At 40.9% G+C, this 25,326-nt stretch overlaps 2 protein-coding genes and 1 pseudogene across 2 annotated transcripts in view; 1 reads left to right on the top strand and 2 right to left on the bottom strand.

The window, feature by feature from the left end:
- Positions 1-15,640, top strand: part of GDI2 (GDP dissociation inhibitor 2) — a 51,699-nt gene extending 36,059 nt beyond the window's left edge. Inside the window, exons 7-11 of the mRNA XM_017872446.1 lie at positions 8,096-8,195; positions 12,566-12,737; positions 14,217-14,361; positions 14,565-14,619; positions 14,708-15,640. Coding sequence (XP_017727935.1) covers positions 8,096-8,195; positions 12,566-12,737; positions 14,217-14,361; positions 14,565-14,619; positions 14,708-14,854 — 619 coding nt within the window. The 3' untranslated portion in view covers positions 14,855-15,640. The remainder of the gene's footprint in view (positions 1-8,095; positions 8,196-12,565; positions 12,738-14,216; positions 14,362-14,564; positions 14,620-14,707) is intronic.
- Positions 4,828-6,752, bottom strand: LOC108529902 (nuclear receptor-binding factor 2-like; annotated as a pseudogene).
- Positions 15,641-18,257: 2,617 nt separating the features above from the next.
- Positions 18,258-25,326, bottom strand: part of TASOR2 (transcription activation suppressor family member 2) — a 73,006-nt gene continuing 65,937 nt past the window's right edge. Inside the window, exons 21-25 of the mRNA XM_017872428.1 lie at positions 24,162-24,287; positions 23,209-23,362; positions 21,899-22,004; positions 19,468-19,649; positions 18,258-18,376 (exon numbers count right to left, since the gene is read on the bottom strand). Of these exons, the coding sequence (XP_017727917.1) occupies positions 18,258-18,376; positions 19,468-19,649; positions 21,899-22,004; positions 23,209-23,362; positions 24,162-24,287 (687 nt within the window). The remainder of the gene's footprint in view (positions 18,377-19,467; positions 19,650-21,898; positions 22,005-23,208; positions 23,363-24,161; positions 24,288-25,326) is intronic.

Raw genomic sequence — 25,326 nt, 5'->3', positions numbered from 1 at the left:
GAGACAGAGGCTTGCTCTGTCACCCAGTCTAGAGTGCATTGGTACGATCTTGGCTCACTGCAACCTCTGCCTCCCAGGTTCAACCAATTCTCATGTCTCAGCCTCCTGAGTAGCTGGGACTACATGCATGCGCCACCATGCCTGGCTAATTTTTGTATTTTGAGTACAGACGGGGTTTTGCCATATTGACCAGGCTGGTCTCTTAACTCCTGACCTCAAGTGATCCACCTGCCTTGGCTTCCCAAAGTGCTGGGATTACAGGCGTGAGCCACAGCGCCTGGCCTAGAAGTGTTGTATTTTGATGAAGTCCAGTATATTAAAAAAAAAAAAATGTTTTTTAATGTTTATAGCCTTTTGAGTCCTATTTTAGAAGTCTTTTACTTGCCCCCAAGGGCACAGAAATACTCTCCTGTTGTCTTTTTTTTTTTTTTTTAAGAAGTTGTATAATTTTACCTGTGCATTTAAATCTGATTCATCTTGAAACATGGTGTGTGGGATGAGGTAAAACTTGAGGTTCACTTGAAGTTTATTCTTTTTTTTATATACTAATATTTAGTTGTTTTAGCTGCATTTGTTGGAAAGACTTCCTTTTCTAGGTGGTCTTGGTGCCTTTGTGGGAGATCAGTTGGCTATGTATGAGTTTGTTTTGGGATTCAGTTTTATTTCAGTGATTTGTATTTGCTATGCCAGTACTACACTGTCTGGATAATTATAGTTTTATATTAAGTCTTGAAGTAGGTGATACACTTCTCCAACTTTTTTTTCAGAATTTGTTTTGACTGTTCTAGGTCCTTTGCATTTCCATATACGTTTTTAAAATCAGGTTGTCAATTTCTAGGAAACCGAATGCTTGCTGGGATTTTGGTATTGAGTTAAATCTGTAGATCAGTTTGGAGAAAATGATCATCTTAATTATGCTGAGTCTGCCTGTCCATAAATATGATTGTTCTCCATGTATTTAGGTTTTCTTCTCAGCATTGTAGAGATCTTCTCATCTTCATTGTAGAGATCTATCACATTTTTGTTCAAGTCTCTTTGTATTGATGCTGCTGTTAATGAAATTGTCTTACTTTTGTGTTGAAATTGTTGGCTGCTAGTATACAGAAATATTTGTATGTTGACGTTGTATGCTATGATCTTATACTTAAGTTTTACTAGTTCACATACTAGTTTTTCTAGTTTTATATATTTCTTAGAATCTTCCTTCTACACGGTCATGTCATCTGTGAATAAAGGAATTCTTCTCTTACCACTTTTATGTGTTTTTTCCCCCACTTACCTTTATTGCACTTGTTAGGACTTCCTGATAACGTTGCAGTGATGAGAATGGACCTCCTTGTTTTGTTCCCAGTCTTACGGGGAATCTAGTAAATGTTTTACTATTAAAAATGTTTTCTATAGTTTTTTTTTTTTTTTGGTAGATGGTTTTGTCACATTAAGTTCCCTTATATTTATAGTTTGGTCTTTTTTTTTTTTTTCTTTGAGACATGGTCTCACCCTGTCACCCAGGCTGGAGTGCAGTGGCATGATCTTGGCTCATTGCAACCTCTGCCTCCTGGGCTAAAGGGTTCCTCCCATCTCAGCCTCTTGAGTAACAGGGACTACAGGCATGCACCACCACACCTGGCTAACTTTTGTATTTTTGTAGAGATGGAGTCTCACCATGTTGCCCAGGCTGGTGTCGAACTTCTGGGCTTAAGTGAGCATGGTGGCTCATGCCTGTAATTCCAGCACTTTGGGAGGGTGAAGCAGGTGGATCGCTTGAAGCCCAGGGTTTGAGACCAGCCTGGGCAACTTGGCAAAACCCTGTCTCCAGAAAAACACAAAAAATTAGCTGGGTGTGGTGATGCATACCTGTAGTCCCAGCTATTCGGGAGGCTGAGGTGGGAGGATCCCTTGAGCCTGGGAGGTTGAGGCTGCAGTGAGCCGTGATCTTACGACTGCATTTTAGTCTGTGTGACAGAGCAGGACCCTGTCTCTTACAGAAAGAAAAAGTATCAAACTTTTTTTTTTTCCCTTTTCTGTGCTTCATATTGGAGAATGCCTCTTCATGTGGCTTCAAGTTCACTGACCTTTTCTGCTGTTTTCAATAGGCTGTTAATCTCATTCAGTGATTTTTAATTTTTTTGTACTGTCTAGATCTAGAGTTTCCATTTTGTATAATTTTCTTTTTTCTTATTTTATTTTATTTTTTTTTCGAGACGGAGTCGCCCAGGCTAAAGTGCAGTGGCGCGATCTCGGCTCACTGCAACCTCCACCTCCCAGGTTCAAGCGATTCTCCTGCTTCAGCCTCCCAAGTAGCTAGGATTACAGGCATGTGCCACCACTCCCGGCTAATTTTTATATTTTTAGTAGAGATGGGGTTTCTCCATGTTGGCCAGGATGGTCTCATCTCCTGACCTTGTGATCTGCCTGCCTCAGCCTCCCAAAGTGCTGGTATTACAGGCATGAATCACTGTGCTCGGCCTATAGTTTTCATTTTTGTGATATTCTCTATTTACCCAACTCTTTTGAGTACATTTATAACATATTTATCCTTGAATATGTATCTTTGAACAAGGATGTTTGTTCTTGAACATATTCTTGAACACATAATAATATCCTTGAACATATTTATAATAGCTGCTTTTAAACTCCTGCATATTTTAACATTGGGCATCTGTTTCTATTATTTGTCTTTGTTTTCTTTGGATCACAGTTTTCTGTTTCTTTCCATGTCTAGTAATTTTGGATTGTACACTGGACACATGAATCAATAGTTTGTTGAGATGCTGGATTCTTCTCTGAAAAGTCGGTTTTGGTTTGAGTAGGCAGTTGAGTTATTGACTGTTCATCTTGCATTGGTGGAGACTGGATTTTACACCTTGTTAAAGTGGGTCTTTTTTAGTTTTTCCTTTTGTTGTTTGCTGATTTTTTTTTAAACACAATTACTTTATTGATTTCTTACAATCAGATACTGCCAACTAGCATTACTTCTACTCATGCATCATTAAAAGCAAACGGTATTTCCTCCTTGGTATTTTTAAATGATACATTATGCAATAAAGTTAGAACTTAAAATGCACCCTTATTAATTAAGTAAACTGATAATTTGTTTAAAAAAGCATAACTAATAATTTGGTTCCTTTCTTCATAAAATGGAAATTTCTCCTGATAGTTTTGAGGTTGTCATTAAGAGTAGTGCAAAGTGTAGCACACACATATAGTTTCATCTAGAAAGGTGTGTCTCTTACACAACTTAAACAAAATGCACATTAACAAAATGCATACAGTCAATGTATGAAAGAAAGCATGTTTCAATTACAAGGCAGCCCTTCGGGCCACCATATTATTTAGGTTTTGCATGATCATTTATGGCATTACAGGGTAATTATACATAACATACTTTTATACTTTTTTTTTATTATACTTCTTCTGTGCAGAACGTGCAGGTTTGTTACATGGTATACGTGTGCCATGGTGGTTTGTTGTGCTCATCAACTCATCATCTACATTAGGTACTTCTCCTAATGCTGTCCGTCCCTATCCCCCATCCCCTGACAGGCCCTGGTGTGTGATGTCCCCCTCCCTATGTCCATGTGTTCTCATTGTTCAACTCCTACTTATAAATGAGAACATGTGGTGTTTGGTTTTCTACTCCTGTGTTAGTTAACTGAGAATGATGGTTTCCAGCTTCATCCATGTCCCTGCAGTGGACATGAACTCATCCTTTTTTTTTTTATGGCTGCATAGTATTCTATGGTGTATATGTGCCACATTTTCTTTATCCAGTCTATCATTGATGGGTGTTTGGGTTGGTTCCAAGTCTTTGCTATTGTGAACAGTGCTTCAATAAACATACGTGTGCATGTGCCTTTATAGTAGAATGATTTATAATCCTTTGGGTATATACACAGTAATGGGATTGCTGGGTCAAATGGTATTTCTGGTTCTAGATCCTTGAGGAATCGCCACACTGTCTTCCACAGTGGTTGAACTAATTTACACTCCCACCAACAGTGTATAAGTATTCCTCTTTCTCCACATCCTCTCCAGCATCTGCTATTTCCTTTTTAACGATTGCCATTCCCTTCCAACTGGCGTGAGACGGTTTCTCATGGTTTTGTGGGTTTGATTTGTATTTCTTTAATGACCAGTGATGATGAACTTTTTTTCGTATGTTTGTTGGCTGCATAAATGTCTTCTTTTGTGAAGTGACTGTTTTGAGATGGAGTCTCGTTCTGTCACCCAGGCTGGAGTGCAATGGCATGATCTTGGCTCACTGCAACTTCCTCCTCCTGGGTTCAAGTGATTCTGTCACTTCAGCCTTCCAAGTAGCTGGGATTATAGGCACCTGCCATCATGCCCGGCTGATTTTTGTATTTTTTTGTAGAGATAGGGTTTCACCATGTTGGCCACACTGGTCTTGAACTCCTGACCTCAGGTGATCCACCTGCCTCGGCCTTTCAAAGTGCTGGGATTGCAGGCATGATGAACCACCGTGCCTGGCACAACTTTCATGCATTTTAACCCTGAAGGCAAGGAAAGTAATTGTTGCTTGAAAAAATTATTCTGTGTAGCCATTTGGTTTGTATCTGGAGAAACTGAATCTCTATGAATTTAGTGTCTACCAAGTCGGAATCATTAGCTCGAGTCGGTGAATCAGATATGTGACACATTTCACAGTGACTGTTTGCCAAGTCCTGGCAGTGCCTCTTCTTCCACAGTCTGCCAGATGAAGCATTTCCGGGATTACCCTTCTGTGTGGTTTTCCCTTTTAATTTTTTTTTGCTGGATTAACTGTTATCACATTATTTCCTCTTCTCTCCTCTTTTATGGCCTTACATTTTAATTATTCATAAATCCTTTCAGAATATCCTCAGAGAGCTCCATAAGGGGAAGTTTTGGAGATGGAAAATCCAAGGGAGGAAGATTAGGGATTGGAATGTCCTTGGCTTTCCTGGTATTTGCTGCAAACTTCTGTCAGAATGAAGAGGCTGTAGCAGTTTCTGAATGTGGCGCAAGCTCCATAACTGACTTTTCTACAAAATCGGCATCTACATCCAGCTCCTTTTCTGTTGGACCTTTTAGAAGTCTGGCCTTTTCAGCCTTTAGTTGTTTATTTTCTTTCCTTAGTCTTTCGTTCTCAGCCACAAGGAATTCTACATGCCTCTTCAAATCTGCTTCTCCATATTGTTTTATCTTTTGGGCCTTTGCTTCCAATACATGGCTCTGCTGGCTCACTCTTTTGCTGAAGTAAAAGTAGTGGCGTATCTGGATCCCTGTCAAAGATCCCTTGAATCTCAGGCAGGCGTTTCTCTGAGAAAGGGCTGTATTTCTGAGAAATGGGGCTCTGGCCCTCTGCATCCTCAGCAGAGGGTTTGTGAGATGGCTAGCTACATCCTGTGTTCTGCTGGGCTTTCTTTTTTTAAAAATTTTTAAAATTTTTTATTTTTTGAGACGGAGTCTTGCTCTGTCGCCCAGGCTGGAGTGCAGTGGCGCGATCTCCGTTCACTGCAAGCTCCGCCTACCGGGTTCCCGCCATTCTCCTGCCTCAGCCTCCCGAGTAGCTGGGACTACAGGCGCCGCCACCTCGCCCGGCTAGTTTTTTGTATTTTAGAAGAGACGGGGTTTCACCGTGTTAGCCAGGATGGTCTCGATCTCCTGACCTCGTGATCCGCCTGCCTCGGCCTCCCAAAGCGCTGGGATTACAGGCGTGAGCCACCGCGCCGGGCCTGGGCTTTCAATCTTTCTTTCTGCTGGGCCCTTTTCCACCTCTCTTGAATGAGGAGGCGCTGTTTGCTATCCCTTTGCAATTCCAGCCAAAGAAGAGCCTGCTCAGACTGTCAGCTTCACAAGGCTTCCGAAGGATATGCCGTAGCCTTTTTGTGACAAGAAATGAAATAGCTTCTTTGTAGTTGCTAATAAATGGTCTGCTCATCTGCTCTGTTGATGAGCCAGGTTGAGGGATCCATTATTTCCATAGACCCCAGCGTAAGCGGCAGCCTTAGGAAGGGGAGCAGTGGCGCAGGGGAACATGGAGGGGACTACAGGGTAGCGAGATGCAGCCGCAGAGACTGCAGCCCCTCTCTGCACCCCAAGAGCCAACAGTGGGCGCAGAGGGAGCAACAGCCTCGCCACTCCCTCCTCCAGCACTGCTCCACGGGCCTGCCATCTGCGCTGCTGCTGCTGCCGCTGCCACGCACGGCGCCACGACATCACACGCGCAAGTGGCCTTTTGCTGATTCTTACACGTTACTCCTCTGGAGTAAGCAAGCTCCTTTGAACATGGCAATTTTAAACTTCAAACTTCAAACACATTTTTTCTTCTGCCCATCCTCTATAATCTCTCCGAACCTCTTTGAGCCTTTCAGCTGTTTCTTTCTGGTGGATTCCTTGGCTTCTCCCTCCTGTATGAGCACTTTTGGAGGTAGTTAAGGATTTGAAGAGATTTTATCATAGATTTGTTGGCTCCTTCTTTTGAGGCTCCCTCTTTTGTGAAATTTTTCCCTACAATTTTCATCTCCTTTGGCCACCCCAAATTCTGTCACATCTCAAATCAATAAGACTGCAGGCGCTGTGCTTCTGTTCTAGCTGTGCCATGTTGCAATGACTAGGGAAGTTGCTGCCTGAGGGGAAAACCATATAAACCACATAAAGATCTCACCCAGTTGGTTCCTTTCAAGAGTCTCTTCAGTCTCCAGTTTTTGCTGCTTTAAGTCATTCTCCAGTGCTGCCTTTCCCCCCCCCCCTTTATGACTATCTTTTTTTGAGACAGCATTTTGCTTTGTCACCCGGGCTAGAGTGCAGTGGTGTGATCACAGCTTACTGCAGCCTCAACCTCTCAGGCTCAAGTGATACTGCCACTTCAGCATTCCAGGTAGCTGGGACTGCAGATGAGTGCCACCATGCCTGGTTAAATTTTGTATTTTTTGTAGAAACAGGGTTTTACCATGTTGCCCAGGCTGGTCTCAAAACTCCTGCACTCAAGCCATCTGGTGACCTTGGCCTCCCAAAGTGGTGGCATTAGGCGTGAACCACTGCCTCTAGTTCCTTCTGATAGTGTTTTGAGTCCATAGTTTTATTTATATGCCGGAGGATTAGACGAATATAGCTATTACTGGTCAGCCATTCCCTTGACCTTGCCCTTGCCCTTGCCCTGAACATGAATCCAGAGAAATGGCAGATTTGCCTCTCATGTGGATAGTCCCACAACTGCACAAGGCCATTTTAGAACACACACAAGGAAAAACAGGAGAATTAGACAGTGTGGGTTTTTGGGAAAGAGCCAATTTTAGTTGAAGAAGCAGAGTAAAACCCAGACATTGCATGGCTTTAGGCTTTAGCCTCACCACTCTCGCGAGCCTCCTGTCCAGGAGGGCCATTAGTGTCACAGGTCTACTCAGTGTGAACCCCAAGGTCCTTCCCACCCGGAAGAGCCATCCGTCAGGGTGAGCTGAGGGATAAGCTGTGGAAGCAGAGCTGCTGCAGCCGAGAGGAACTGTTCTGGTGGTTGGTTAGCAAGCAGGAGAGTGGAAAGGGGAGAAGAAAACCGTGTATGGGGGTTGAATGCCTCCAGCCAAAGAAGATGAAGTGTAGAGGTCTCTTACTACTAGGGAGTGTGTCTGAGTCACACAGCACCAAAGTGTGTTACTGGTGGAAGGTATCCGAGTCACAGGCACCAAAATATGTTACCGCGCTGAGATGAATCCGTACGGGTCTGCAGCAACCTCAATTCTTTCTCCTCAGAAGAAAGAATGACCTAGGGGCATAAGGCAGAAGGAGAGACTGAAGCAAGTTTTAGAGCAGGAGTGAACGTTTATTAAGCTTTAGAGCAGGAATGAAAGGAAGGAAAGAAAGTGCAGTTGGAGGAGGGCCAAGTGGGCAGCTTGAAAGACAAGTGTCTGGTTAGTGATTTTTTTTGACTTGGTATTTACAACTGTGATGATCAGTTTGTGTTTTTGACTGTTTTCATGCTTTAATCACTTTAAAGCTGACATCTTTCTAGAAGGAAATTGAACAAATGTGTATTACCTATAACTCATTAAGATCTAAGGAAGGGGACTTTAGGAGTTGAAACAATTATGTATTAATTGGAATTTTAAAAATTTTCCAGGCTAAGTGCTATTTATGGAGGTACCTATATGCTGAATAAACCCATTGAAGAAATCATTGTGCAGAATGGAAAAGTAATTGGTGTAAAATCTGAAGGAGAAGTAAGTAGCTTTTAAAATGAAAAAAATACTGTGTTCTTGTGAAGAAAATTGTGTATTGTAAATATTTATTTTGGTGTGGACACTGATGCATATCATTTCTGTATGGGAAGTTAGTATTTATCGTGACTAAGGACTAATTACAGTTGCTGTGCTTTGTTTTAAAAAACATCTTTTTTTGTTGTCAATTGTTATTTTAATATTAAAATATGCATTATGGGGAAGCTCTAAATAGTTAAGTATTCTGTATCTGTAGAGTTTGGGTTGTGCCTGTCTCCCAAATTTTCATTTAAATTGAACTATACTTGCTGGCCACCTACACGGGTGGGGTTTTGAGCAGTGTTTCTCAAATTTGAATTAGATATAAAGTGTCATTAATCTGGTTCTATTGCATATTCTAATCAGTAGGTCTGAGAAGGCTCTGCATTTTCTTGAAACCTCTTAGGTGATGTGGATGTCGCTGAAAAAAAATTACAAGGAAAAAAAGATCTGTTTCCCTTTATCACCATATGAATTAATTCTTCTGCCATTTAACACTGTTAATATCTGCAACAGTTCTTGCAGTAGAGGACGCACTTCAAAGTGCACTATTTTACTGTCTCACTGGAATTCTAAAAATCTAAGCTTTATCTTTTTAGTATTAAGCTGTGTGGGAATGTAGAACCTCCTGGGTGGTGAGGTGGGGGCATTTTCAATTGTTTAGGTCTCACTGGAAATGAAAGTTTGAGATCAGAGTTTGGTAGCTAGTGTAAGGGGACAATGAGTAAGGGAGAGAAAATACAGGACTGACTCACGGCAAAAAAAGCCTGATGATAATTTGTGAAGCACATTTTCAACCTCATTTATTCCTTACAAGAATCCTAAGAGGCAGGTATTACGTCCAGGTTATATATACCTGGAGGCTTAAATTAAGAAACATCTACAAGGGCACACAATCAATGAATGGCTGAGGTAGAATTGGAATCAAGGTGTTCCGCACCCACAGCCCTCAGTCGTGATACACCTGAGGATGTAAATTCCCATGCTGGGTGATGTTAGGTTTGTATGTTTTATCTACTAAAATGTTATTTAATTACTTATTTGAGACATCAGATTGTTTTGCTCTGCCGCTCAGGCTGGAGTCTAGTAGCGTGATCTCAGCTCACTTTAACCTCCACCTCCCATGTTCAAGTGATTCTCCTACCTCAGCCTCCTGAGTAGTGGGAATTACAGGTGCATGCTACCACACGTAGTTAATTTTGTATTTTTTAGTAGAGAAGGGGTTTCACCATTTTGGCTAGGCTGGTCTTGAACTCCTGGCCTCAAGTGATCCACCCGCCTCAGCCTCCCAAAGTGTTGGGATTACAGGCATGAGCCACTGTGCCTGGCTTTCTAAACTGTTACTTAATTGGGTCTTTTGAACATATATTTTAGGCAACTTCTTTATAACCCCGTTTCATCTTGACTCTGTCGTAGTGTGATTGGCTTATCTACTTTAAATGAAGTTACAAAGCACAAAAGAAGTCATATTTTGTTTGACATGTTCATTACTAGGTTTTGTTAATGCTAACTTAATTCTCAGGCATATCAGTGCAAATAGCACTGTTTACCACCTGGGTCCAACAAACTTCACCCAGCCACCTTTGTGGGGTTGGGATCATCAGTATCGCTATCTTCCATCTCCACATCATGTTCCACCGGAAGATCTTCATCAGGGACAGTAACACTGCTTGTACTTTCATCATAATAGTTGTTTAAGAGAGAGAGATAAATGGTGTTTTTTATTTTTTTATTTTTTATTTTTTCTTCTCACTTAGTTGCCCAGGCTGGAGTGCAGTGGCACGATCTTGGCTCACTGCAACTTTCGCCTCCCGGGTTCAAGCAATTTTCCTGCTTCAGCCTCCTGAGTAGCTGGGACTACAGCGCCCGCCACCATGCCTGGCCAATTTTTGTATTTTTGGTAGAGATGGGGTTTTACTATGTTGGCCAGGCTGGTCTCAAACTCCTGACCTCAGGTGATCCACCTGCCTCAGCCTCCCAAAATGTTGGGATTACATGCGTCAGCCACTGCGCCTGGCCAGAATTTGCCCAGCCAGAATTTACCATCTTAACCGTTGTTAAGTGTACAGTTCAGTGGTATTAAATGTATTCACTTCGTTGTACAACCACCATTCATCTCCATAACACTTCCTCTTCCTTTTTTTTTTGAGATGGAGTCTCACTCTGTCACCCAAGCTGGAGTGCAGTGGCATGATCTTGGCTCACTGCGATCTCTGCCTCCCGTATTCAAGCGAATTCTCCTGCCTCAGCTCCCAAGTAGCTGGGATTACAGATGCGCACCACCACGCCCGGCTAGTTTTTGTATTTTTAGTGGAGACGGGGGTTTCCCTATGTTGGCCAGGCTGGTCCTAACCTCAGATGATCCACCCACCTTGGCCTCCCAAAGTGCTGAGATTTTATAGGTGTGAGCCACTATGCCTGCCCTCACTTTTCCTCTTCTAAAGGAAACTACCAATTAAGTAATAACTCCTCATTCCCTGCTTTTAGCCACTGGCAAGCACCATTCTACTTTCTTTCTCTATGATTTTAACTACTATATTTTATATAAATGGAGTAATATAGTATTTGTCTTTTTGTGACTTGTTTATTTCACTTAGCATGATGTCTCCATGGTTCATCTGTGTTGTAGCATGTGTCAGAATTTCCTTTTTAAGACTGAATAATATTCCAATGTATGGATAGACCATAGTTTGCTTATCCATTCATCCTTTGATGGATGCCTGGATTGCTTCCATGTTTTAGTTACTGTGAATAATGCTACTATGAAAATGGATGTACAAATATCTCATCAAGACCATGCATTTAGTTCTTTTGGGTGTGTACCCAGAAGTGGAATTGCTGGATCATTTATGGTAATTCTGTTTTTAATGTTTGAGAAACTGCCATACCATTTTTCATAGTGGCTGGACCATTTTACATTCCCATCAGTAGTGCACAAGAAGTTCCAGTTTCTCCATATCCTTGATGCTTATTTTCTGTTTTGACAGTAGCAGTCTTAATGGTTGTGAGGTAGTATCTCACTGAAATTATGATTAGTGATGTTGAACATCTTTGCATGTGCTTATTGGCCACGTATATATCTTCTTTGGAAAAATGTTATTCAAGTCCTTTGATTTTTATTTTATTTTATTTTATTTTTTGTCTTTTGAGAGGAGTTTTGCTCATTGCCCAGGTTGGAGTGCAATGGCGTGATCTTGGCTTACCACAACCTTCATCTCCCAGATTCAAGCGATTCTCCTGCCTCAGCCTCCTGAGTAGCTGGGATTACAGGCATGTGCTACCATGCCCAGCTAGTTTTGTATTTTTAGTAGAGACAGGGTTTCTCCATGTTGGTCAGGCTGGTTTCCAACTCCTGACCTCGGGTGATCTGCCCATCTTGGCCTCCCAAAGTGCTGGGATTACAGGTGTGAGCCACTGCGCCCAGCCCTTTGATCATTTTTGGATCAGGGTTTGTTGTTGTTTTTAGGAGTTCTTGATATATTGTGGATATTAATCCCTTATGAGCTATATAATTTGCAGATATTTTCTCTCATTCTGTGAGTTGCCTAAACTCTTGATTAGTGTCTTCTGATGCAAAAAAAAAATTTTTTTTTTTTTTTAAAAGAGACAGTGTCTTGCTCTGTGTTGCCCAAGCTGGACTCAAAGTCTTGGGCTCAAGCAATTCTCCTGTCAGCCTCCCAAGTAGCTGGGGTTACAGGCACATGCCACCATGCCTGGCTATGCACAAGATTTTTAAAATTTTCATGAAATCCTATTTTCATGAAGTATTTTTGTTGCCTATGTCTTTGGTTTTAGATCTAAGGAATTACTGCCAACTCCAATGTCATGAAGCGTTTCCACTGTTTTCTTCTAAGAGTTTTATAGTTTTAGATACTACATTTAGGTCTTTATTCCATTTTGAGTTAGTTTTTGTGGTGTCAGGTAGGGTCCAACTTCATTCTTTTGCATGTGGATAGTTTTCCCAGGATGGTTTGTTGAAATGACTGCTTTCCCCTCATTGAATGGTCTTTGCAACTTTGTCAGAAATCACTGTACTGTGGATGCGAGGGTTTATTTCTGGCTGTCTTTTCTGTTTCATTGGTCCATACGTTTGTCACTATGTCAGTACCACACCGAATTGGTCACTAGCTTTTTAGTGAGTGAGTCCTCCAGCTTTGCTGTTCTTCTTTTAAGATTGTTTTGGTTGTTCCAGAATTCAATCCCTTGGGAACCAATATGAACTTTAGGATGGTGTTTGATATCTCAACAATACTAAGTCTTCCACACTATGAACATGGGATGTGTTTTCATATATCTTTGTCAGCTTCAGTGTCTTCTTAAATGCTTTATTATAGATTGCTCGTTGTAAGCAGCTCATCTGTGACCCCAGCTATGTAAAAGATCGGGTAGAAAAAGTGGGCCAGGTGATCAGAGTTATTTGCATCCTCAGCCACCCCATCAAGAACACCAATGATGCCAACTCCTGCCAGATCATTATTCCACAGAACCAAGTCAATCGAAAGTCAGGTGAGGTTTGAAGACCAGCAGATGTTGGTAGAATTTTGTAAGATATACTTTGCTTTGTGTTGTATCCTAGATTCCTAATTTTGTATGCTGTATTAGTGAACAGACGTTGGTTTACATATGGGGAAAAAAATGTCGTCATTGACGTGGACAGGTTCGACTCGGAGCCAGCCTTGGACTTGTGTCCATCATCTGTAGAATGAACAGACTGGGCTTGGTGAACCCTGGGTCTCCCAGCTATAATAGTAGGTGCCTGTGGAGGTTTATGCTTAATAGTTAACTGACCCGAGTATATTCTTGAGCTAATGATATAACTGCTTCTGTGTCCTTATTTGTAATCTTAGTACTTACATTTGATTCTAGCAGTGTCTACCTTTCATTTCTGTGATCAGGACATGGCTCTAAAATTGCAAGTCCTCATTTATTTGTCTTAGCCAGTTGTTTGTAACCCTTGGATGTTCCCATTTTCAGCTAGAAGCCCCAAATCTTTTATGTAAAATGCAGCTTAAAAAGGGTAATCAGGCTTTATGGGACAGGTAAGAGCTGTCTGTATTAGGATTTTTCCCCCCCATATAAGAAATGAAATCATGGGAGGCCAAGGCAGAAGGCTTGCTTGAGGCCAGGGGTTCAAGACCAGCCTGGGTAACATAGTGAGATCTCGTCTCTACAAAAAAAAAAGAAAAAGCTAGGTGTGCATGGTGCACACACCTGTAGTCCTAGCTACGTGGGAGAGTGCGGTGGGAGAGGATCACTTGAGCTCAGGAGTTTGAGGTTATTGTAAGCTGTAATTGCATCCCTGCCTCCAACCTGGGTGACAGAGCCAGACTGTTTAAACACATCAAAAGATGATCTGTAGAACAAAGGGACTGGACTTAAATCTTCCGGAAGGTTCCCAAGCCGGTCCTGGGTCCTTGCAAGTATAGAAAGAATAAAGGAGGTCCCATATATATATATATTTTGCCTTTAAATGCTCTCTTATCCAAATGCTTTTCTATTCTGGAAGTTACACAATTAATTGGATGAGTGGTATACAGACCAAGTCTAATCTAGAGAATTCTATCAAGTTATGCCAACTCAGAGTGGTTTATGTGGATCCTGCAATTTTACATTACTTTAATAAGTAAATAAGGACATCAGTACTAAGTACATCCTTTCTGAGCCATTCAGAACCTTTCCAAATGCAAGGTCTAGAATGGAACAATCTCCTAGAACAGTTAATATGGTTTGGTAGCTTTTTTAGTTAGGTATGACAGAGCTGTTAAGAGATCTCCTTCCAAAGTTCAGCAGTTTGCTACCACTTAAATTCTTATCCTCTAGTAGGTTAAAAGAAATTCTTATTGTCAAATATTTGTGTACTTTACATCCAGCTCTGTCACAGTTTAGCACTTAAGTGTAGAAGATCTTGCCTGTTGAGAGTAATTTAACTTACACCTCATGACATGGACACACTTGAGGCAGTGAGCTGTTATTATTTGTTTCTAGATATCTATGTCTGCATGATCTCCTTTGCGCACAATGTAGCAGCACAAGGGAAGTACATTGCCATAGTTAGTACAACCGTGGAAACCAAGGAGCCCGAGAAGGAAATCAGACCAGCTTTGGAGCTCTTGGAACCAATTGAACAGAAGTGAGTTGTGTTTTTTTTATATCTGCCGAGATGCAAACTGAGGCCTTTTGATTGTGGCTCCACCATGGTGGGACGAATGTGAGGGCAAGGCAGGTAGCCGCTGGCTGCTCTGTGGGAGTCATCTGTACCTCTCAGTTGATCTCAGGCAGAGCTGTGGTCAGGTGTGGGACCAGTTCACCTGACGGAATTCTCTCTCTCTTCAGATTTGTTAGCATCAGTGACCTCCTGGTACCGAAAGACTTGGGAATGGAAAGCCAGGTGAGTATGGAGGTGTAAAAGGATATGGGCAGGTTTCACTGGAAGACATCCCTCCCTAGTCTGAAGTCTTTGTAATTTTTGTTTTCAGATCTTTATTTCCCGCACATACGATGCCACCACTCATTTTGAGACAACGTGTGATGACATTAAAAACATCTACAAGAGGATGACAGGATCAGAGTTTGACTTTGAGGAAATGAAGCGCAAGAAAAATGACATCTATGGCGAAGACTAACAGCAGTACAAGTTATTAATTAGGACACATTTAAAATTTGGCAAATAATGCATATGATATGAAATCAATATTGTAAGGCCTGCTTTTGTAATCAAAATGGAGAGAGTGAAGAGCGCTGTGTGCCAGTAAATACTCCCTTTCATATTTCTAATATTATGTATTAACTTGTTTTCATGGAGTGGCTATTCAGAATTGGCAGTTACATTCTGTTCAATTTAACCAAACTGGCTTTTTTTTTTCCCCTAGTGAAGGATCAGTTTTAAACAAACATTGGGATACCAATACAGAAAACTTGAGACAGCATTTGTATCTTTTAATCAGTGTAGCTGTGTGCTTCTGCTCCTCAAGAGCTGGATCCATACAGGTTGTGTGCCATCTGTCCTCTTGAGGTTCAGGAGATTCTAAATTGAATAACCCACGGTTTGGGACGGCATCCAGAAGTTTTCCCTATGACTTTATATTTTGTATTATGTCAAATGTTATGGCAGGGCCCAAATAGCATAGCCACAAGTTTGGTTTATGTGGGCATAAAATTCTAACCAAACTCCAGACATAGGGAGTCATTTGGAGAAAGCCTGTATGTGGTGTTCTAACCTAATAAAGTTGATGAGGGAAAGGGGAGAGGAAGCAAACATAAAGCGGGTAAAGTGTAGAGCATCTCTATCTCAGGCGTGGCTTCTTCAGGGACCACGCCTGCATCACTATTGACCCTGACAGAGCCTCTACTTCTGTCTCAAATGGGCTCCAAATGATTTCTGTACTGCAAAATAAAAGCCACAATTGTGGTCGTGCGAATGTAGCCTTGGTGGTTAGAGGGTTCCCCTGCGGGTGGACTGCCCGGTGTGTTGGTCTGTGTGTCCTGATTGCAAGGGTCACAGCTGCTGTGCTTCCTTTAGTAGCACTGGAGTCAGTGCCAGTCAGAAGGTGCTCAGCAGTGGAAAGCATGGGTGTCTTCTGATCTGGATGGATCACAGCAGGTCCTGTCATCTGGCTTCTCTGTGAGTAGACCTCATTTTATTCTTGACTCAGCACTATTACTAGACTGATAATCTTTGTGCAGAAAAAATAGTGTTTAATGATTTTGCTTATAGCAGCAATTGTAAGGGAGTAAGTGAATTGTCAGGTAGAACAGGTGCTCTAATAGTTTTTGTGTAATTGAAATTATGAAGTGTTTACATATAAGGCCTTTTCCCCTGGCGGTGATGAGCCTCACTGCAGATGCTGTTGTTGACCACAGATAAAGACTGACTCGTCAGAGTATGAAGGAGACAGACTAAGGCAGATGATGTGTTAAAGGGTGGTGATTTAGATTGTTGTTCAGATTGCCAAAATGATAGAGCTTCTCGACTTCCCACGGCTGATGTTTTGGGCTGGATCATTCTCTGTTGAAGGGGCCTGACTTTGCATTGTAGAATTGATTGTAGCAGCATCTCTGGCCTCCACACACTAGATGTCAATAGCACCATCCTGGAATGACAGCCGAAAATGTCTCCAGATGTTGTTGAAAACCACTGCTTTACATGTATCATAAAATTATCTAGTTCCAGCAAGCCTTTTTCTCTTCCCATGCAGGCAAAGGCCCAAGCTGGGTTAGTAATAAGTGAAAAGGAAAAAACACATCTTCATATTCTTCATTCAGCGTATTTACTGAATACCTTGTGTGCCAGGCCAGTGGAGACAAAGATGATAATAGTAGTTACTGGGATAACTCAGTTTGGCGAACACGATATGGTTTGGGTATTAGTAGAGTTGCAGAAAAGGTAGCATGGAAACTGAGAAAGATGGCCTTGTGGGTGTTGGAAAGCTTTTTACCAAGGGGAGGTGAGTGTTACTAGGTCCAACCTGAAAGATGCATATTTCAGGCAGATAGGTGTTTGGCAGCTTATAACTGCTCACTTTCCTTTTCCTTAGTAATTTGGAAGTAATTCACTGTACTGAATAGTTAATGGTTCCCTTAATAGATTCCTGTCCTTGGAAAATGAAATGAAATGATAGGGGTTCTATTAGTAACTGAAAAACTGTCAACAATTAAAACTCTAAAACCTACTCAGGAGAAAATCTCTTTTGTTGAGGAATAATAAAAACCGACTTGACTTCTGAAAGAAGCTTCCCTTTAAAGGCCAGGTGAAGTTGCCATTCTTTAACCTGTTACTCAGTGTACTTGACTTGGGGAGGGAAAGAACCCAGAAACAGAACAGGCCAGGCCCAAAGGACAGAAGTGTAGGTTTCCTGTGGAAGCTCAGTGCTCTGCTAAGTGACCTAAACATTGCTAGAACACTCCAGATGAGTCCACTTTCTGCTATAAAAATCATCCTGCAGAAAGAATCAAGAAGATTTTTAGTTTCTTTATTTAAAAAACAGAATGAAACAAATTAGCAAAAAACCCAGGCAGCCTCTTTGCTCCAACTATGATACCATGGTACTTACAAATGTTTTTTTCGTGGTTTTGGTTTTTACTGTAGAAATTTTCAGTATCATAAATAGAATGATTATTTCTTTCTCAGGAAGCTGATTTTGTAGTGTCGAGTATTTACATAACCCGTAAGTGAAACAAATATAGTTTATAAATTTGTACCCATTTAGGAAAAAATGTTTTAAGTTTATGTAGTGTTGTTTGTATAACAGCAAATAAAACCATTTAAGATTATAGTTTTTACAAGGATGGTAAAACCTTTAAAACAGAGCACAATGTGCATCATAGGCCTTTCTGACATTAGCATGCAAAACAAAGCTATTTGTTAAAATAGACTTATTTTTGCTCCAACTAAGTAAACATGTTGCAAAATTCTTATTTTTAATATTAAGCTTAATAGCTTAGAAGGCATCTTGTTTAAAATGGAAATAATTTAAAACAGTATCTAGCACTGCAACCCAAAGACAACAGACAACCACAATGCCACTGTGACATATTTCAGCAAAATACAAAAAATGAAAACTTTCCAGGTTGTAGAACATTGATTTTTCAAATATAAGACTGTTCACATGTGTATTCACATGTTCACAAGTTTTCCAAAGGGAAAATACTAATTTTTTATTGGCATCATCCATATCCAGGCAGGCTGTAGTTGAGTCACCTGAAGAAACACAAAATTGATAAGAACTTCTTAATATGAACAAGTATATTTCAAAAAGTGAGATGCTCTAATGGGGAAAACTCCTATGCACTCTAAGGTTACATTATGTTCCGTACTGGCAATCCAAGTTAATGCAAGTGAAAATGCACATCAGATAAAATGGGTAATTTTAGTAGATGGTTTCTTCATTTAGTGATAATTCAGGAATTCCTATTTATGCCAAATAGCAGTTCCACCCCTAATGTAAACAAGTTTCCCTTAGACACAAATGTCAATATTTGCCATCAACAGCTCCAACTCACATGGGAAAGTTACATTAAAAAATGTTCTTACCAATAGCTACTCCTAAATGGAGCTGCTACTTTTTCTATGTTTTCTATAAAGTTATTTACATCTGTAACAAGGATTCCACTATTTTCAAAGACTTCTCTGGGGATAGTAGGCTTGTCTGTAAAAACAACAACAAAACAAAACACAAAACTTTCGGTTAATTAAGGTACTTTTACATAACAGGATCTGGATTTTTTATTTAAAAAAATCTGTGGCACTTCCTCGTGTGGCGGGGTAGGGGGAGAAAAGGTGTTGGGTTCCAAGCTAAGAAAAGATTTGAAGCTTTGGGAAGAATAGATGCCTCCATCAGGGGTGGTGGGGAAAACACTGAAGAAAATCTCTGAAAAATGATTACTATGGTTCTTTACGTAAATTTTTCGGAACACTTTTTTTTTTTTTCCAGATAGGGTCTTGTTCTGCCACCCAGGCTAGAGTGCAGTGGTGTGATGATGGCTCACTGTAGCCTTGACCTCCCAGGCTCGAGCAATCCTTCTGCCTTAACCCCCTGAGTAGCTGGGGCTATAGGCACACATCACCACACCTCCCAATTTTTGTAGAGATGAGGTCTCGCTAAGTTGCCCAAGCTGGCCTCAAATTCCTGGGCTCAGTGATCCACCTGCCTCAGCCTCCCAAAGTGTTGGCATTACAGGTGTGATCCATTGTGCCTGGCTGCCCCACAAGTTTTTTAAAAGCAACCTCCGCCTCTGGGGTCAAGCCATTCTCCTGCCTCAGCCTCCCAAGCACCTGGGACTACTGGCATGAACCACCATACCCGGCTAATTTTTGTATTTTTAGTAGAGATGGGGTTTCACCATGTTGGCTAGGCTGGTCTCTTACTCCTGACCTCAAGTGATCCACCTGCCTCCCAAAGTGCTGGGATTACAGGTGTGAGCCACTGCGCCCAGCCCTGGTATTTAAAAAATAATACAGGTATAACTATTTACACTGTATTGAGTATTGTAAGTAATCTAGAGCTGATTTACATATATAGGAGGATTGTGTAGTTACCTGTAAATACTACATTTTATATAAGGGCTTCAGCATCAGCAGATTTGGGTGATTCTGGTATCCATGGGATGCCAAGCCATTTAAATACCTGATACTATTCGTCAGGTATCTAAATGGTCAGGTATCTAAATGGCTCACCTTGGACATTCCTAGAGCTGACCAATTTTGGCATTAACTGAGTAAAATGGGCCTATGAATTACCTGTTAGGAAGACAGCAAACCTGGCTTCAATATGCTGAATTTGCAGGTTTAGCAAACATTTCAAAACTTCTGCTTTTGTTGATGATCGAGAGTCACACTGGTGATAATGAAGCAATTCAATGATATTTGCACTCTGAAATGACTTCAACATCATGTTCTTTTTATGTGCAGTTGAATCCACTCTGAAAGATACATAGGCATATTAAAATGTTCATTTTCAGTTTTATTCTTAGGACTTTTTCTTCCTTCAGTTTAACCATTCAAACTTATGAGATCCTCTGTCTTTCTTCTTGATGTTCTTTTTCATGACACACTTTGGTTGCCTCAAAACACAACTGTACCTACTCCTTTTGTAAATGTGGATTTTAAACATAGGCCTCATTCTATGACCAAGCCATGTGGCTTGGCAAGCCTTTCATGAATTTCGAATGGGCCTTATTGCACTGTATATTTGTAGAGCAATGCACATCTATGCTTCTCATACCTTGCGGGCAGATAATCACCAACTTCATTAAAATTAGGTAGCAGCCAGAATTTTCTTGGTTTCTTGCCTCCCTGAAAATTCTGTCACTACTAGGAAAATGTGTTAATTCTGTATGTTTAAATTTTTAGCATGTCTGTCTCTGCTTTTGACTCCATCTCTCTAGTCTTCATCACTTACGTTCTGACGCTTGTTGGAGAAAACCCAGATCACACCCATTCCCATAACCCTAGTGATAATCACTCTTAACATCATGAACCAATTTCCTTTCATTTTCTCCTGTATACATTTTTTATGACACCATACTGAACATAGTTATATGACACCAACTTTTATGCCATCCTTCTTTCTATGAATAGAAACTTTTTACTTGCTTCTATTGTGTAAGTTTTGGGTGGGCAATATTTTGTATAAACTTTAAAATATTTAACTGTAGTCTGCATATCTTCCTCCTAGAGATGGAACTGAGGTTGATTTTACAATAAGAATTTTGGGTAAATTCCACAAAAGGTCAAAGGATATGAAGAGTTTTCTGATGAGTTCTCAATAATACATCATGTCTGTTACATAATGCCAGAGTGGTATAATTGGAAGAGCACACTGCAGTGCCAACAGCAGTGAGTATGGTCATGTACCACAAAATGATGTTTCGGTCAATGACAGACCACATATACAATGGTAGTCCCATAAGATTATAACACTGTAATTTACTGAACCGTTTTTGTGTTTAGACACACAAATACCACCATTGCATTAAATCTGCCTACAGTATTCAGTACAGTCACATGTACAGGTTTGCAGTCTAGGAGTAGGCTCTACCATGTAAGTTTGTGTAGGTAAACTCTATGTCTGCACATAGACAAAATCGTCTAATGACATTTCTCAGGCTGTATCCGTGTCATTAAGTGACATGACTCTCTACCCAAAGCCCTAGAAGTGCTAGATAAATTTATGCTTATTATTATAGGTGTGCTGTGGTATGTCAGAACCTTAAATGTGCTCTACTTACCAAACTTGACGTTTTTCCCCTAAAGTGCTGGTTATTGAAGTCCACTGTGAACTGGTCATACCCTTGACCTGCTGAAGCCTTTGCACCCTCCTTTCCTGCCAAGGAAACCTGTGTTCCTTCTCTCCTTCGCTAGCTCCACTCTAAGAGAAAAGCTTTCTGAGATTCTGTTCCTTAAAGGTCACATGCAGCTAACAGTCGTTTCATCTTTCTGGGATTGAAACCCAGCTTCAAAACTTAGTATTTGTTTGACCTTGGTCATTTGTGTTATCTACTCTGCTTCAATTCTGCATTATGAAAGCAATGATTTGCTATCTAGCTCCTGGGATGAAGTCTGAATGAGATAATGGATGCACCTAAAAGTGCCTGCAATCTTCATTTCACAAGGGCTTGTCAGGTCTGCTTTTCCAAGTGGTCCTGCTTGTGAGAATGTGGAGGAATCTCTCAGCCCCAGCTCTCTTCAGCCAAGGAATCAAACATATATGTTTTTCTTTTACAAATTATGGCTTTAGATTTAGTAAAGTTTGTACATTTATAAGCCTCTTATTTTAGGGTACAATTGAATTAAGGATAGATTATGGTCTTAATTTTTCCATTCTCCTTAAAATGGTGGTAACTTGTAAGTATCCAAAAAAGCATTAATGGTACAAGTTCCATATATTTTTTACAGTTTGTAGTAGTAGGGCTTAAATACAATATGGACATTTCATGACTGCTAAGTTTGACTCCCTTACTTCTGTTAGTCTAGATAAATACATGCCTCATACTGTTGGCTACGGTCACAGCACATAGCTTCCTTCATGGAATACCGAGCCAGCAGCCCTCATGCTCTTTATTGATGAAGGCCAATACACTGCAGCACTGCGCTAGAGCCCATGGAACATGAGGTGTCTCTCCCCTTCCCCAGCGGGGCAGGAGGAACCATACACACAGCAAGTCCTTACCTTTCATCTTCTTTTAGCTTTTTATTTTCCCTGTAGTGAAGCAACCACTTCCATTTTCCATTTCCATTTAGTTTTTCCAGGATTTTGATAATTTCCTTCAGTTGAACTACAAAACAGAATAAACTCGGCAAGAGAAGATGACAACTTTAAGGTACTTTTGGCTCATGCCAAGCCCAGTGATGATGATTTGTAAAACATGAAAAAGACTAAGACTCATGGTTGAGTACACACCATCACTGCCGCTTATGTGGCTGGGCAGCATCCTGCTCTCACAAGCCCCTCAGCCTGGTCCCACCTGCTCACGCTATGGTGGGAGGTAACTGTGTAGACACGAACACAGTGGAGTGGTCACCAACAACTAGAGTTCTGTGTACAAATTATGTGACAGAAGAGAAGCAGGAGGCCCAGTTGCAGTAGAGAAATGGGAGGCAAAAGTTTCTAAATACAGAATCTTTTTTTTTTTTTTTTTGAGACAGGATTTCAGCTGTCACCCAGGCTGAAGTGTGGTGGCATGATCTCAGCTTACTACAGCCTCAACCTCCTGGGCTCAAGTAATCCTCCATCCTTAGCCTCCTTAGCTAGGACTACAGACACATACCACCACACCACAGCTGGCTAGTATTTTTATTTTTTGTAGAGATGGGATCTCACTGTGTTGCCCAGACTGATCTTGAACTCCTGAGCTCAAGGGATACTCCTGCCTCAGCCTCCCAAGGGTTGGGATTACAGACGTGTGCCTACAAATATTTAAAATCCCAGTTTCTGTGTAGAAGTCACGCTGGTTAAGGTACATGCTGCCTTTGATCTAGAAGTGGTATCACTTCCAATGCGATCAGAGTTGAGGCAAGTTTTAGCATAAAAGTGCCCTGAGAGGCGTAAAGTGAGTTTTCAAGTAGATGATTAAATAAGCTGACTTAGTTGCCATTTTTTAGATTTTTGTGACATCAAGATGGTAGGGGTGATGACATCAGAAATGGAGGTTGATTTTAAGCAAAAAATTTAATATAGAGTTGCTCTGACTTGGCAAGTGAAGGGACTAAGTATAATAAAATCCTGATTTTAGCTGCACTACTGAGAGGGAGGGAACTCAGAAGCAAGTGTGGTGGTAACAATCAGTTAAAAGAGGTTAAAAGCATTGCTATAAGAGAATTACTGTATGAAAAGAGCATAGCAGACAGCAGAAATTATGCCCTCAGTAGGGGGCAACTGATATTCTTTAGAGTTGATTATTTGTTTTGGATGAAACAGTATTTAGGTCACTGGGTGAGAAGCTGATCTGACTTCAAAGAAACAGGAAAAGAAAGACCAACCTAATGTTACGGCTTCTAATATCTTGTCATCTGTTATTACAAAGCCTCCCGCACGAAACAGTTCTTGGTAGGTGTGATCAAGAACATCTCCAGGGCTGTCTACTCCAGCGAAGATGACACTGGGGAAATGCTTCAGCTTCAGCAAAGAAGGAATCTGCATGACACAAAAAGGACCCCCGTGAAGAGAGGCTCACTGGGCATATTTTCTTAGACACTCCCTTGCTTTTTTATCCAAGAGAGTCAAGGTTCAGGAGCAGCTGAAAATATTTTAACCTGGATTACCAACTGGTCATTCTGCCCTGCATGAGGCATATTAACTGAGCTCATCACCACCTGGGGCTGCAAACTCATCAAAATTAGTTCATTAAAAAAACGTCTCAAACTACCAAAAGTTGGAAATAATACATCATGAGGGAAGAGAACACATCTGAGGTTGTGGGCACTGAAAAGGAACCAGTCAGGTCACCTCACTTCACCTCCTTCGTCGCCAGCTCCCCTCAGTGCCAGCACTGATGGCTGCCTGTTGACAACGGCAGGTTGATGCACCCAGCCTTTGTCCACAGTTGGGTCTTCCTGAGACAAGCAATGACTTTGATTCAACTAGCTGGTAAATATAATGGTTCAGAAAATTTTCAAAAGGTCTTTTAAGGCAAGATTTCTTATTGTTAGACATCAAGTGATGCAGATTTATATTTTGGATGAAAAAATTTAGCAATCTCTCACCTAAGTCTCCCTTAGTTAATATGTTTTTTGTTTTTTTATCTGCTACAAATAACTTGGTAATACTGCAGTGTTCTGTAATACACTATCTTCCCACTTAAAGGCCCAACATGTCTGTTAGCTTCTCTTCTACACAAAAAAAGAGAGTGATGAGTCTGATCATTACAGAACAACTTAAGTGCCTGGAATATATTCCTTTGTAAGAAAGGTATTTCTTTCTTACAGGTACCTACCTGATGCAAATGTGATGATATATCTTCATTTCTGATGATGATGATTAGTGTATCATCCTCTCTGTGGAAAGCTTGACAGAAGTGCTGAGGTTCAATTTCCATATGGCCTCCTTTCCTCAGAAGGTTCTGAAAGATTTACAAATAGTCATTACTAAAAAAAGATACTTCCACAGAACTACCTGTATCGCTTATTAAAATAATGAAAAGCATTGTAGCCTAACAAGGCAACCAGAAATGACATTTGTCTTATTACTAAATAAGCACCTTTTATATATAAAATAAATGACTCAGGTTTTGTTAACAACTGGATTTAGAAGTTGATTTCAAAGGTAAAGTATCAAAGGCTGATTTTATTTTAGAACATCAGAATAATCTACATAAATGAGTTTAATCTTCAAGGTATCAGCTACCTTGAGAATACCAGATATATACTTTAAAAATGCTACCTCTAGTTCAAGCATTTCTAGAGTTTAAAAAACAATACCCATAATACCCATGTATTTCTTCACCATTAATGGGGACTGATTTTGGAGTCAGCAGTCCCTTGGATCTACGTCTTAGTATAAGATAGGTGATGCAGTTTAAACAGCGATTGTACGGTGCCACTGCAGTGCAGTCCAGTACAATGAACACACAGAATAGCTCCCTAATAATCCTGGCTGGGAGGGTAAGTTTGTGTAATTGAGTAAATTCTGTAACCCTACCCTCCCTTTGACTTTTTTTTTTTCCTTTTTGAGACATGGTCTCACTCTGTCACCCAGGCTGCAGTAAAGTGAAACAAACAGCTTATTGCAGCTTTGACCTCCTGGGCTCAAGCAATCCACCTACCTCAGCCTCCCCGGTAGCTAGGGCTACAGGTGCACACCACTGGGCCTGGCCTTTTTTTTTTTTTTTGCTAGAAATGGAGGTCTCTGTTGCTCAGGCTGGCCTCAAGCAGTGTTGCCCAAAGCTGGCCTCAAGCAGTCCTCTTACCTCAGTCTCCCAAAGTGCTAGGATTCCAGACATGAACCGCTGCACCTGGCCTTGACATCAACTACCTGGCTGAAGGATTCTGGGTTTCTGTTATTCCTAGAAGACTGTCTGACCATCACTTATTTCCTTCATAAAAGTGAAGTGTTACTGTGATCTGTTTCCCTTGGATCTTTTTTTTTTTTTTTTTTTTTTT

This window comes from Rhinopithecus bieti, unplaced genomic scaffold, assembly GCF_001698545.2.
Source record: "Rhinopithecus bieti isolate Rb0 unplaced genomic scaffold, ASM169854v2 scaffold_6933, whole genome shotgun sequence".
NCBI lineage: Eukaryota > Metazoa > Chordata > Mammalia > Primates > Cercopithecidae > Rhinopithecus > Rhinopithecus bieti.
Note: the sequence above shows the minus strand (reverse complement) of the source record. Positions and strands in the feature narration are given on the sequence as shown.